The 13,199-nt window shown below is 46.2% G+C and overlaps 1 protein-coding gene across 2 annotated transcripts in view; it reads right to left on the reverse strand.

Annotated features, from left to right (window-relative positions):
• Nucleotides 1-13,199, reverse strand: part of LOC148502522 (transmembrane protease serine 3-like) — a 103,666-nt gene that overhangs the window by 20,955 nt on the left and 69,512 nt on the right. The window contains exons 9-12 of one of the 2 annotated variants that reach the window (XM_088449741.1): nt 9,109-9,152; nt 5,540-5,711; nt 4,129-4,298; nt 3,247-3,342 (exon numbers count right to left, since the gene is read on the reverse strand). In XM_088449741.1, coding sequence (XP_088305867.1) covers nt 3,247-3,342; nt 4,129-4,298; nt 5,540-5,711; nt 9,109-9,152 — 482 coding nt within the window. Of the gene's footprint in view, nt 1-3,246; nt 3,343-4,128; nt 4,299-5,539; nt 5,712-9,087; nt 9,153-13,199 lie in introns of both variants that reach the window. The other variant, XM_088449742.1, reaches the window with a different exon arrangement.

Raw genomic sequence — 13,199 nt, forward strand, 5'->3', positions numbered from 1 at the left:
TAAAACAATATTACAACGCCACTATGTGTTCTACTCAGAGTCATAACCTCTATATGGAAATAATCCTAACTCTAAGGAAGGGATTCTATTAGACGCGGGACTTACAGTGGGGTTTTATCTCCTGGGTTAAGTGCCCAGAGCTATTCAATTATATACCGCTAATGCTCGGTATGGCATAGATTACCGGTTAAGTGTCCGAATCTATGCACTTACCACAAGCAGTATGTCCGCAGTAAGGCCCTCATTCAGAGGCGGTCGCAAGAAGCGATCGCTCTCTCTGAATGAGGGCGGCCGCTTCCTTTTTTTTTTAGTGCGGCATCCTGGTCGCTAGCTAAGCTGTGGGTTACCACCCACAGCTTAGCGACCGACCAGGTTGTTGGTCGCGATGGTGAACACCATCGCGATCATCGGGGCTTGCGACGAGACCCTAAGGTTGGGTCTGGGCACTCGCAAGCCCCAGGGAGCTTCCTGCTCTGATCGAGCAGGAAGCTCCCCACTGACATCACTGATGATGTCAATGCGGCCGCCCACAAATTCCGTTTTGGAAACCACCCCCCCGGCCCGCCTACAAATTGGGGCGAGCTGTCGATCAACATCGACAGCCGCCCCTTTTGTAGAGAGCTCCGGAGCAAGAGAGTTTCTCTCTCGCTCCGGGGCTTACGCCCGTGCAGTGCGGCCACTGCGCGTGCGCAAGGCTAACCATCGACCCGGTTGCGAGCGCATCGGCGCTTGCGACCGGGTCTGAATGAGACCCTAAGCCCTGATGGTTCACTTAACACAGATTTCTGCTCGCACCCTCCTGAGGTTGAAACAGGAGTCCACATTAAGTGCACCCGTGGGGCTTACCGTGGCAGTCATTGAATAGCTCCGGGCCCTTCCCTAGGGAGCTAAAAGTAACCGGCAAGTCCTGCGGCTAATTGAGTTTCCCCCTAAATAGGGCTCAATAGTCCTGAAACACAATATAAGAGGACATATTTTATATTATATACAGTGTGGAGCACACCGTGTGATGCAGCAGCTTAGTAAATAAGCCTGTGTTTGCTATTAAAAACATTGCCCATTTAAATATCTGGAAACGGTGGCTTTACAAACTGACATTTAGTAAATGACCCCAGGTGTTTTTTACTGAAGGGAAAAAAAATTATACAACTTGAATCTGATTTCTGGACGGCATGGGACTGCTCATGGGACTTCACATGGGACTTTTTATAGGACGTCTCATTGGACTTCACATGGGACTTTTTATAGGACTTCTCATAGAAATTCACATGGGTTTTCTCCTGGGACTTCTTATAGGACTTCAAATGGGACTTTTTATAGGACTTCTCCTGGGACTTCTCATGCCAGCAGAACAAAAAACATCACTGCAGAAACCTGCCTGACTTCATTCTTGGACCACACTCTTAATTAACCCTTTGAATACATTTTAAATACTGCTCTTTGGACTTGTTTCCGTATTAAATCAGTTATGACTGTGAGTGAAAATCAATACTAGATTTATTTCATGTGTCACCTTTGTACATGTTAATGGTTTTATTACTGTACATTGCTGTCTGCACTCATACAGCTGCATTCTCCTATGGGGCGTGGGCCTGGGTCTTGCAGAAGTCTGGGAGCAGACACCATGGGGTGTGAGTGGTGGAAGCCTGTGGGGCCAACATGTTTAGGGCAAGTGAAAGTGGAGAAGAACGGATCCCAGACCAGAAAAAATTTCGGCCGAGTGAGTGGATGTGGGGGAAAGTAGGGACTGCAAAGGAGGGATGTGGGGGAAAGTAGGGACTGCAAAGGAGGAGGGTAAGTGGAGAAGGGATCAGAACAGTGGAGGGTGCTAAAGTGAGCGAGAATGGAAAAGGAAGCCGTGGCCCAGGTACTGGAGATGGGGTGGTGTATTGATAATAAAGGTGGCAATAATTAAATACAGAGGGAGGAACATGACAATGTAGCGTGTCATACAGACACATCATGGGGTGAATAAGAGTTAAGGAACTGAGGGCCTGATTCAGAGCCGGACGCTATTTGCGCACGGTCGTTCAGAAAAAGGGGCCAGCTATTTAAATTGAGCGCTCGCTCTTTGTGGTCTGTTGACGCCTCTATGTCTGAGCGAGCGAACGAAACATGCGCTCGCTATTTTGTAAAGACGCCCCCTGGCCGTTCGCATCATACGTCATCTCCGCTATTTATTAGATTAATCGAGTACATCGAAAGGCGTCTGAACTGCTCGCAGTGCTTGTGGTAGGTTTTACATCCCGCAATCACTGCGAGCAGTTCAGGCTAAAAGACAACCAAGTGACGTGGTCGATGACACTGCTTTGTTAATTATGCACTCACATTAAACGCCCGTTTTGACCGTTTGGCACGCCTGCGTTCGGATCTCCACTCCCTGTTTTCAAGCACCTTCCCCTGTTACCACCCACAAACGCCTCATTATGTCACTCAAATTAGCAGGCACTCGCTGTTTTGCAAGCGCACGATTTCGGACCGAAATGACTGTTTGGCGCATGCGCATTACGACCCATACGCATGCGCAGATGTGCGAACATCGCTCGGAGCGGCTGCTTACGAGTGGCTCTGAATCAGGCCCTGAGGGCCATACTTAGCAGGGGTGAGTGTGAGGGTAGGAGGTGGACACCAGGAACCAGCACTGTGTGTGGGGGGGAGAGTGCGAGTGACGGTACCAGATACAGAGGAGGTGAGTAGATGTGGTGATAAGGGGCATCCAGGACCAGGCAGAGAGGACAGGGCCGGGTAAATGGTGAGGGCTGGAGGCTCTGTGTGGTGGTGAGTACCAGGAAGCAGGGATGACAATGATGGGGCACTAGAGGGTGGTAACTGCATTTGGGAGTAAAGGGAGGCGATGGTATTTGGGTTCAGAACACGCTTAGTTTAGTCCACACACAGGTCTGTATGAGAAGTGTTATATAATTAGGGGTAGTGGTGTTTTGGGGAGGTCCATGTCCACCACCTACGCAGTGTCCATGACGCCTCTGGCATACATCTTTGTAACGTCGCTTTAGTATTATGATGTAACTTCAGCTGGAAATAAAAGTTTGTTGCCCACACTTTGCCCACTCCACTGGCATCTATGGTTTGTCTAACTGTTGCAGTGTATGGGGGGCAATCTCCAATATACCCTGCAAGCATGTGGGAGAGCTTTATCACAGGGTAGCAGTAATCACATCATTATATTGGATAGTAAGTCGTACACAGCCCCCCTTACAGCCACGTCGTGCCCCAGCAGCTCCTCACCCCCCTCGCTCACGTGTCCCCAGCCGCTGATCCAGCAGTTTCCTGTCGCCTGGAACTGCTGCTTCGTTCTTGGCAGACATACAGGCCGCAGCGTCTCTGCAAAAACATGGTGAGAAGAGAGGTAAGCGGGATTACAGAGAGCAAGACTTGTGCAAATGGGCCGATGGGCATAATCGCTAATTATGGGTGAGATGTATCAAGCCTTGGAGAGAGATAAAGTGGGCAACTGCTCCTCCTTAACTCTCTCCAAGACTTGATACTTCTCCCCCAAAAGTCACCTACTCTGTGTAAAAACATCTATGCATATGTAAAAGTATACATTCCAATATAATTTGCTGGAGGTGTGTGACATGAGAAGCAGTCGCTTTATACCAAAGGTCACCTGACTTGTAGCAACCAATGGTCTCACCTCTGCAGCAGCCACAATTCCAGGGATGCTAACAGAATTCTCAGTCAGGTAAAACGACTTCCCCTGATTGGTCAGATGAGATTACCTGTGAATCCCTATTGGCCAAGCAGTAGACCTGTCCTGTTTAAGCAGATGACATTCACCTAATACAAAATTCAGGGGTCAACATCACAATAGCGGTAGTGGCCCTAAATAATTATATATATAATTGGTTATGGTGGCCTTATTAATAGTCTATGGGCAATTCTCTTTCTGCCTTGCTGCGGCAGAATACATTAGGAAAACAGCTACAACCCAGCATAGAGAACAGTACCGCTAGCAATGACACTAGTACAATGATATTTACTACTGACAACACAATAATAAATCATATTGTGATGTTTTTCACCTTTACTTAACTAGCAGCAGAAAGCACCTTGCTGTATCCCCTGAATTTTCCTGGGGTCACAAGCCCCAGAGGGGATTTGCCTCACCAGAGAAGCCCATTGGCTGGCTAGTTTTCAGCAGGGCCACATCGAAGTCATTGGTTTCAGGGTTGTAGAGCCCGTTGTAGTAGATGTTGTGGATGGAGTGAGACGTTGATGGGTTAAGGGAGGCAGAACCAGCATGGACCTTCCACCTACCAACAGTGAGGAAGTTGGACCTGTGAGGTCAGAAACAGGATTACACTTAATAGTGATCAATGAGCTATTACCCTACTCATCTTCCTTGACCTATCTGCTCTGCTGCATCCGATTCGGTTAGCCAACCTCTTCTCCTGGTCATCTTTCAGCTTGGCCTTCATGACACCGTTCTCACCTGGTCCATCTCCTATCTTTCTAACCACTCCTTCAGTCTCACTACTTTTGGCACACACCCCTTTCCATTTCCTCTGTCAGTTGGAGTCACCCAAGGCTTTGCTCTAAGTCCTATCTTCATAACTCTTCTTTCAGAGAACTAATACTGTATGTTCATTGGGTCTGCACTACAACCTTAATTAAGATAACAGTCAAATCTACCTTTCCTGCCTTATCCCTCTCCTTCACAGTGCGTCCAACTGTCTTTCCACCATCTCCAACCCACCTAAAGCTCTACATGAGAAAAACATCTCTTCTTCACCTCATGTCACTATCTGACTCTCGTATCCCTCTCTCCCCTGTTCCCCATTTCTGGGTGTTTTCCTTAGCATCGTCCTCAGCTTTAGTCTACAAATCCAGTTCCTTAAACTTTCACATCACCCACTCCTCGACCACTGCAGCCACCTTACCTTTCCCTCACCCATCTTGCCTCTCTACAATCCACCTATAATGTCATGGCAAGACTAATTTTCCTTTCTGCACATCCACTGAACAACTCCAAAAAATAATAAACTGTCTTCCAATTGCCTCCAGAATCCGATTGAAGCTCCTCACCCCCAAAGTTAAAGTCCTCGATAATTCCTCCCCCTCATGTATATCTGACTCATCCTACTAGATCTGTCTCTGACCTGTACCCTGGCTCCTCTCTGATAATTATCTCTTGGTCCTGCCTCCAAGAAGTTTCTCCCACAAAATCCACTCTTCCTTATAGCCTGTCCTACTCCAACCTGATACTACTTCCTCTGGGTGTTCTACCACCTACAGTCCCATCTGCATTCTGTCTCACTAGTTTCTATAGTCCACATTTCCTTCTCCCTCTGGACTGAAACCTCTGACGAGCAGGGCCCTCACTATCCCCCCGTCTCATGTGTCCATCACCTTCATCAATCTTGTATGTATTTTATTATGTTTTTTTTTAATTAATGGTTTATGTTTTGTATTATTTATCATGCTGACTGTCCAGTGTTGGTCTCTTACAAATAAAACATCATAACCACTGCACAGTTCTGCCAGGCAATAATCAACAAGCGACCCCAAAACGACTCACAGAACAAAGCAGTGAGCAGCGCTCATCACCCATTGGGATGAAATGATGGATCCTCCGCAAACATGGCGTCCATCCCAACGCAGGCTGACCTGCCATGGCCAACGCCCCCAGGCTGATGGGGAACCTCCTACTATGCGCTGACTCTCAGCAACAGCGGCAGATCGACCACAGTCTGGAATGTGAACACAAGATAGGGGCAGTGGCCGAACTAACTCCCAAACACATTTCTAAAATGGAATCGCCAAACTGACTGGGCAAGAAGAAATGCTCACTGCGGGTATAAACACAGATATGCTATGGCTGAGGTCCTTCATCAAGTATTACATCATAACACTAAATGAAACCTTCCCATCACCTAGCAAAGTCTTAACGACAAAGGCTGACAATAATATTTAGTTAGTGTATATTTTTAGAAAAATTTGTACAACCTGTACCAGTATATATTTCTTTCATTGGTTATGACATTTGTTTTGCTGGTTTGGTGTATTTTTATTTTTAAATTAAACTTAGCTGTCTGTGCGGCACATATCCTGTGAAAAGCCTCCCTCGTTCCTTAAGTAATTCCTATCTGTTTGGCCAAGACGTATCATTTGAATTATCTGGAAATGTGGAGGGCGCTTATTTAGCTTTCTTTGGAGATTGTTTGGAGACAATAATTCAGTTTGAGCGCTTCAGATGACCACTGTGGATCTATGCCGCTACTGAGGGCATGAACAAAGAGAGTATGGATAAAGGAGAAAACGCCAACATTGCCAGCAATAACGCAGCAGATGACTCCAGGATGCCAGCTGACTGTGCCCTGTAGGGAAGTACACAAGAACAGGCAGAGGCCAAACACAAGGTTGTTTAATGCAACTGAGGCAATTAGCCTGAGCCCCAAAGTATTAATAACACCAATACATTCCTCAGCTATAGCGTCCTTTCAACCCGCTACTCCAGGAGTCTTCATAAAAGTACATTTTGACATATTATGGGTTGGATGTGTGCAGATAGGTAGCTCCCAAACTGAGATAATTGGGCTATTGGACTCTAATGTGTTGTCAGCCCAGCAAAGTTAGGATTTAAGGGCCTGATTCAGAGCCGTTCGCTATTTGCGGTCGTTCGTTCAAAAACAAGGGGTGGCTATTCAAATGATCCGTTCGCAAATTGCAGTCTGTTCACACCTCTAAGTCTGAACGAGCGAGCAAAACATACGCTCGTTTATTTGTTAAAAACGCCCCCTGGCCACTCGCACCATACGTCATGTCCGCTATTTATTAGATTAATCGAGTACATCGACCAGCGTATGAACTGCTCGCTATTCTTGTGGTTGGTTTTTGCTACCACAATCTTGCGAGCAGTTCTGGCTATAAAATAACCCAGTGACGTGGTCAATGACGCTGCTGTATTAATTATGCACACCCATAAAACGCCCGTTTTGACCTTTAAGCACGCCTGCGTTCGGATCTCCACTCCCCATTTTCAAGCACCTTCCCCTGTTACCACCCACATACGCCTCATTCTGTCACTCAAGATAGCAGGCATTCGCTATATTGCGAGCACATGAATTTCGGCCGCACTGACTGGTTCGCGCATGCGTATAACGATCCGTACGCATGCGCAGATGTGCGAACATCGCTCGGAACGAGCGTACTGCCGCTAGCGAGTGGCTCTGAATGAGGGCCTATGTACCCAAACACTGGGTCCCGTCCAATTCAGACACCCAGGTTTTGTACTAGGGACAAGTAGCAGGATTGTTCCATGTGTGGCCAGCAGCTTAAGGACTGCACTAATATTGAGCACACACTACAGCAGTGGTCTCCAAACCGTAGCTCGCGAGCAACTGGTAGTTCACAGTCTTAATTTTGGTAGCTCGCCTAGCTGCAGTTCTACCGTGTCAACGAGGAGGGTAGCTCGCCTAGCTGCAGGACTGCCGAACAAGCTAGGAGTCCACTATGTGGAAGTGACCTCTGATGCACGCTCCCCTGTGGAATTGACGCTGTGGGTGGAGCCACAAGGAAGCAAGTCAAGCGATTGCCATAGCCACTATGATCACCTGATGTGCTTCCCCGTGGTTCCACCCATGGCGTCTACGTCACGGTGGATCGGCACAATACAATACAAACAACGCGAGTGACTGCTGCCCAGCCCTCCTGGAAAATCACACAGCAGCCCTCCATATATCTTTTGCTCCTCTACTGCACTTGCCTCCTTGGAGACGGTAATTACCAGTGGAATGTGCCTGTTATTTACAAATCGCAACGATATCACTGTATTAATTCAATTCATTGTTGTTTTCTATGAAACATTTTTTTCATTTTCAGTAAATGACCTTCAATTGTACGGATAGCCAGATTTTTTTTTTTCTATAATTTTAGTAGCTCTTCAGGAGGTTTGATTTGTCTCGGGTAGCTCACACCCCAATTAAGGTTGGCGACCACTGCACTACAGGGTGTGCAGCAAGTTAGTAATGGAAGAAAAGAAAGAATATACAGTAGGTCGCCATCTGCTGGTGACAAGTTATACTGCAAGAAGAGTGCTTTTCAGTTGCATTTTGCAACAACACTCCCACTTCTACATCCAAGTTGCTAACATATAAAGGCGTGCATTGCTGATGAGTTGTTGCAACTAAGAGCCTGATTCAGAGCCGGACGCTCTGACCAGAGCGCTCGCTCTGAATCAGGGCCCTCCTCCAAGAAAATGGAGCGTCCTCCTGGACGCTCGTATAGCGTCCAGGAGGGGTTAGAGTTAGGTTTTGGGGGGGAGATTTGGGTAAGACCATTGCGACCATCGGACTTGCGACGGAGACCCTGTGGTAGGGTCTCCCTGCCACAAGACCTGGAGTGATTTTGGCTCTATCAGAGCCAAAATCACTCCCACTGACATCACTAGTGATGTCAGTGGGGCCAGCTTCAGACGGTAGGCGTTCCCATGGGAACGCCTCCGTCTGGCAGGCACGCCCCCGGCACGCCCACCAAAGGGGGCGTGCTGTCAATCAACATCGACAGCACGCCCCCTTTGGTGCGAGACCCGGAGCGATGGAGAGCCCGACGCTCGCCGGGTCTCGCGCATGCGCACGACGGAGCTCCCTCCGTCGTGCGCATGCGCAGTGGGGGAACATCGACCCGCTTGCGAGCGTACTGCCGCTCACGAGCGGGTCTGAATGACCCCCTAAGCACATGACATGGGACTCTGACCTTGGGAAACTATAGTCACCATCATGTCGGGTTTGCAGAACTTAACTATAATGCATTATAGTGATTTGTAGCTTCTCCTCTATAATAAACGTACAAATGAAACAAACGATCCTCACTTTCCTGACATCAGGCCAAAGCTAAATGAGTAAATGTAAATATATACACATGACAAGCAATCAATTTTTGATCCTTAAATACAAGACGACTGATGCTGAAAATAGGTAATGGGACGCAACACCAGGGTTTGTTATTAAGAAAGTAATGGCAATTAAATAAAAGTTTAGAAATAAATTAGAAATAAAACCACATCTGATAAAGCTTTATATATACACATATATATAGTAATGGGGTCTTGGGCCAGCTCAGTCGTACCCTGGTTTCCGATCTTCTCACCTGTGCACTGCAGTGATACGCCCTCTTCAGTTGGACACATTTCCCTGTGAAATGAACGAAAAAACATTATCCCATTACGGGCCGTATTCATTTAGAAGCGAAAAGCCGAGATCCGCAAAAAAGTATCGCCGATTGTGACTTTTCGCCAATCGGAAACTTATCTCCGTATTCAATTCCAAATACTTTTCACATACGCGGAAAGTCAATGCATTATAATAGGCGACAAAGATTGGCCTCTGAATAGCAGGAGAAAAGAAGTGCTTTTTTTTATTTTGGGGTGCAAAGGTGGGGAGACCACTCAGAACCCTTGGGACAGCCCCCCAAAGGATAAATGCGTAAAAAAACTTAAAAAACGTGAGGAATACCCCAAAAAAGTACTTTAATTTTGGGGGAGAAAAAGTACAGAGTGGGGGTACCAGCATAAAAAGTAGCAAAATAGACTTCTTGGGGGTCTGCAAATATGGCTAAGGTGTTTTGGGGTTTGCAGGTGTTTTCAACGGGTGCGTTTTTCACATTTTTTAAAAGTTCACTTTAGTGACTTTCATAGATGCTAACACACATTTTCAGGTACCGCAAATTTGCCAGGACTACTCATTTTCTCCCCAAAAATTGCTTAATGCCATTCTTCCCCACTTGTGCAAAGACGCTAATTAGAGGCAATTGTACCCCAAACAGTTTAATTAGGGCTACTCAGGCACTACTACATCGATCCCCAATGTTTCTGCATCTTTTTGGGGGGTTCAGGTTGATTTCCCCGATTCTGACATCACTTTCCGCCTGTTCTGACTTCGCGTGTCGCCGTTTTCGCGTCTTTTGGAATTGAATACGGCGAATAGCGGGGACGCGCACGATCAATTTCCGCGGCCAAAAGACGCGATGTAGGCGAAAAGTTCGGCAGGCGGAACTTTATCGCGGGTGCAAAACTAATTGAATACCACCCTATACAGTTTATCTCTTCTGCTAAATATCTCTAACAGTGGTAGAGTCTCATATGTTGTCTATAGTGTGTCTTTGGGGGCGATTCAATTCAGTGTGATGCTGAATAGCCCCAGGAAAGAGTTCCCGGCGCAATTCAATTCACCGCGCTGTTACGTCCGACTACCGGATTTCTACCCGCAGACTCCTGAGGTGTGAGCAAAAATCCGACTTAAGAGCCGGACGCAATGCTGTTTTCCAGCTTAGCGCGGTGCTAAAAGCCACACAGCGGCACTTTAGTCGGAGAATGCAGGTTAGCGCGAATAAACTCCCAATTTAAGGAGCCGTAACTGGCTTTCACCGACTTAAGTGGTTCTAGTCAGACTTAACAGCGTGGTCAATTGAATAGCTCCAGGAACTCCTTCCCGGGACTATTCAGCACCCCAGTGTTTACAATTCGTAGAATAATGTCACCAGTAACTAGGATTATTGGCTTATTCTGGCCAAACACATCAACATACGTGTGAGGCATCGACTGCTTGGAAGTAGGAAAATCCCATTTATATGTAAATTGGCCTCAGATCCAGTCGTCTGATTATTATTATTATCCATTATTTATATGGCGCCACAAGGGTTCCGCAGCGCCTTACAAAGTACATAAACAAAAAAATAGAGCCGGAATGGGATTGAAATGCTCTTCAAATCCCGACAGCGTCAGCCCGAGAGGATGAAATAAAGGATTAGGTAGACACAGGGGGCAGTGCAAACATTCTTGTAAAGTTACGTTCTCATGTGCTAACACACTTGTAAAGGTACGTTCCCATGTGCTAACACACTTGTAAAGGTATGTTCCCATGTGCTAACACTCTTGTAAAGGTACGTTCCCATGTGCTAACACTCTTGTAAAGGTACGTTCCCATGTGCTAACACTCTTGTAAAGGTACGTTCCCATGTGCTAAGACACTTGTAAAGGTACGTTCCCATGTGCTAACACTCTTGTAAAGGTACGTTCCCATGTGCTAACACACTTGTAAAGGTACGTTCCCATGTGCTAAGACACTTGTAAAGGTACGTTCCCATGTGCTAACACTCTTGTAAAGGTTCGTTCCCATGTGCTAACACACTTGTAAAGGTACGTTCCCATGTGCTAAGACACTTGTAAAGGTGCGTTCCCATGTGCTAACACTCTTGTAAAGTTACGTTCCCATGTGCTAACACTCTTGTAAAGGTACGTTCCCATGTGCTAACACTCTTGTAAAGGTTCGTTCCCATGTGCTAACACACTTGTAAAGGTACGTTCCCATGTGCTAAGACACTTGTAAAGGTACGTTCCCATGTGCTAACACACATGTAAAGGTACGTTCCCATGTGCTAACACTCTTGTAAAGGTACGTTCCCATGTGCTAACACACTTGTAAAGGTACGTTCCCATGTGCTAAGACACTTGTAAAGGTTCGTTCCCATGTGCTAACACACTTGTAAAGGTACGTTCCCATGTGCTAAGACACTTGTAAAGGTACGTTCTCATGTGCTAACACACTTGTAAAGGTACGTTCCCATGTGCTAAGACACTTGTAAAGGTACGTTCTCATGTGCTAACACACTTGTAAAGGTACGTTCCCATGTGCTAACACACTTGTAAAGGTACGTTCCCATGTGCTAACACTCTTGTAAAGGTACGTTACCATGTCCTAACACTCTTGTAAAGTTACGTTCCCATGTGCTAACACTCTTGTAAAGGTACGTTCCCATGTGCTAACACTCTTGTAAAGGTTCGTTCCCATGTGCTAACACACTTGTAAAGGTACGTTCCCATGTGCTAAGACACTTGTAAAGGTACGTTCCCATGTGCTAACACACTTGTAAAGGTACGTTCCCATGTGCTAAGACACTTGTAAAGGTACGTTCCCATGTGCTAACACTCTTGTAAAGGTACGTTCCCATGTGCTAACACACTTGTAAAGGTACGTTCTCATGTGCTAACACACTTGTAAAGGTACGTTCTCATGTGCTAACACACTTGTAAAGGTACGTTCCCATGTGCTAACACTCTTGTAAAGGTACGTTCCCATGTGCTAACACACTTGTAAAGGTACGTTCCCATGTGCTAACACTCTTGTAAAGGTACGTTCCCATGTGCTAACACTCTTGTAAAGGTACGTTCTCATGTGCTAACACTCTTGTAAAGGTACGTTCTCATGTGCTAACACACTTGTAAAGGTACGTTCTCATGTGCTAACACACTTGTAAAGGTACGTTCTCATGTGCTAACACACTTGTAAAGGTACGTTCCCATGTGCTAACACTCTTGTAAAGGTACGTTCCCATGTGCTAACACTCTTGTAAAGGTACGTTCCCATGTGCTAACACTCTTGTAAAGGTTCGTTCCCATGTGCTAACACACTTGTAAAGGTACGTTCCCATGTGCTAAGACACTTGTAAAGGTACGTTCTCATGTGCTAAAACACTTGTAAAGGTACGTTCCCATGTGCTAACACTCTTGTAAAGGTACGTTCCCATGTGCTAACACTCTTGTAAAGGTACGTTCTCATGTGCTAACACTCTTGTAAAGGTACGTTCTCATGTGCTAACACACTTGTAAAGGTACGTTCTCATGTGCTAACACACTTGTAAAGGTACGTTCTCATGTGCTAACACACTTGTAAAGGTACGTTCCCATGTGCTAACACTCTTGTAAAGGTAAGTTCCCATGTGCTAACACTCTTGTAAAGGTACGTTCCCATGTGCTAACACTCTTGTAAAGGTTCGTTCCCATGTGCTAAGACACTTGTAAAGGTACGTTCCCATGTGCTAAGACACTTGTAAAGGTACGTTCTCATGTGATAATACACTTGTAAAGGTGCGTTCCCATGTGCTAACACTCTTGTAAAGGTGCGTTCCCATGTGCTAACACTCTTGTAAAGGTACGTTCTCATGTGCTAACACTCTTGTAAAGGTACGTTCTCATGTGCTAACACACTTGTAAAGGTACGTTCTCATGTGCTAACACACTTGTAAAGGTACGTTCTCATGTGCTAACACACTTGTAAAGGTACGTTCCCATGTGCTAACACTCTTGTAAAGTTACGTTCCCATGTGCTAACACTCTTGTAAAGGTTCGTTCCCATGTGCTAACACTCTTGTAAAGGTACGTTCCCATGTGCTAACACTCTTGT

This window comes from Taudactylus pleione, unplaced genomic scaffold, assembly GCF_031769625.1.
Source record: "Taudactylus pleione unplaced genomic scaffold, aTauple2 ptg000494l, whole genome shotgun sequence".
Classification (NCBI taxonomy): domain Eukaryota; kingdom Metazoa; phylum Chordata; class Amphibia; order Anura; family Myobatrachidae; genus Taudactylus; species Taudactylus pleione.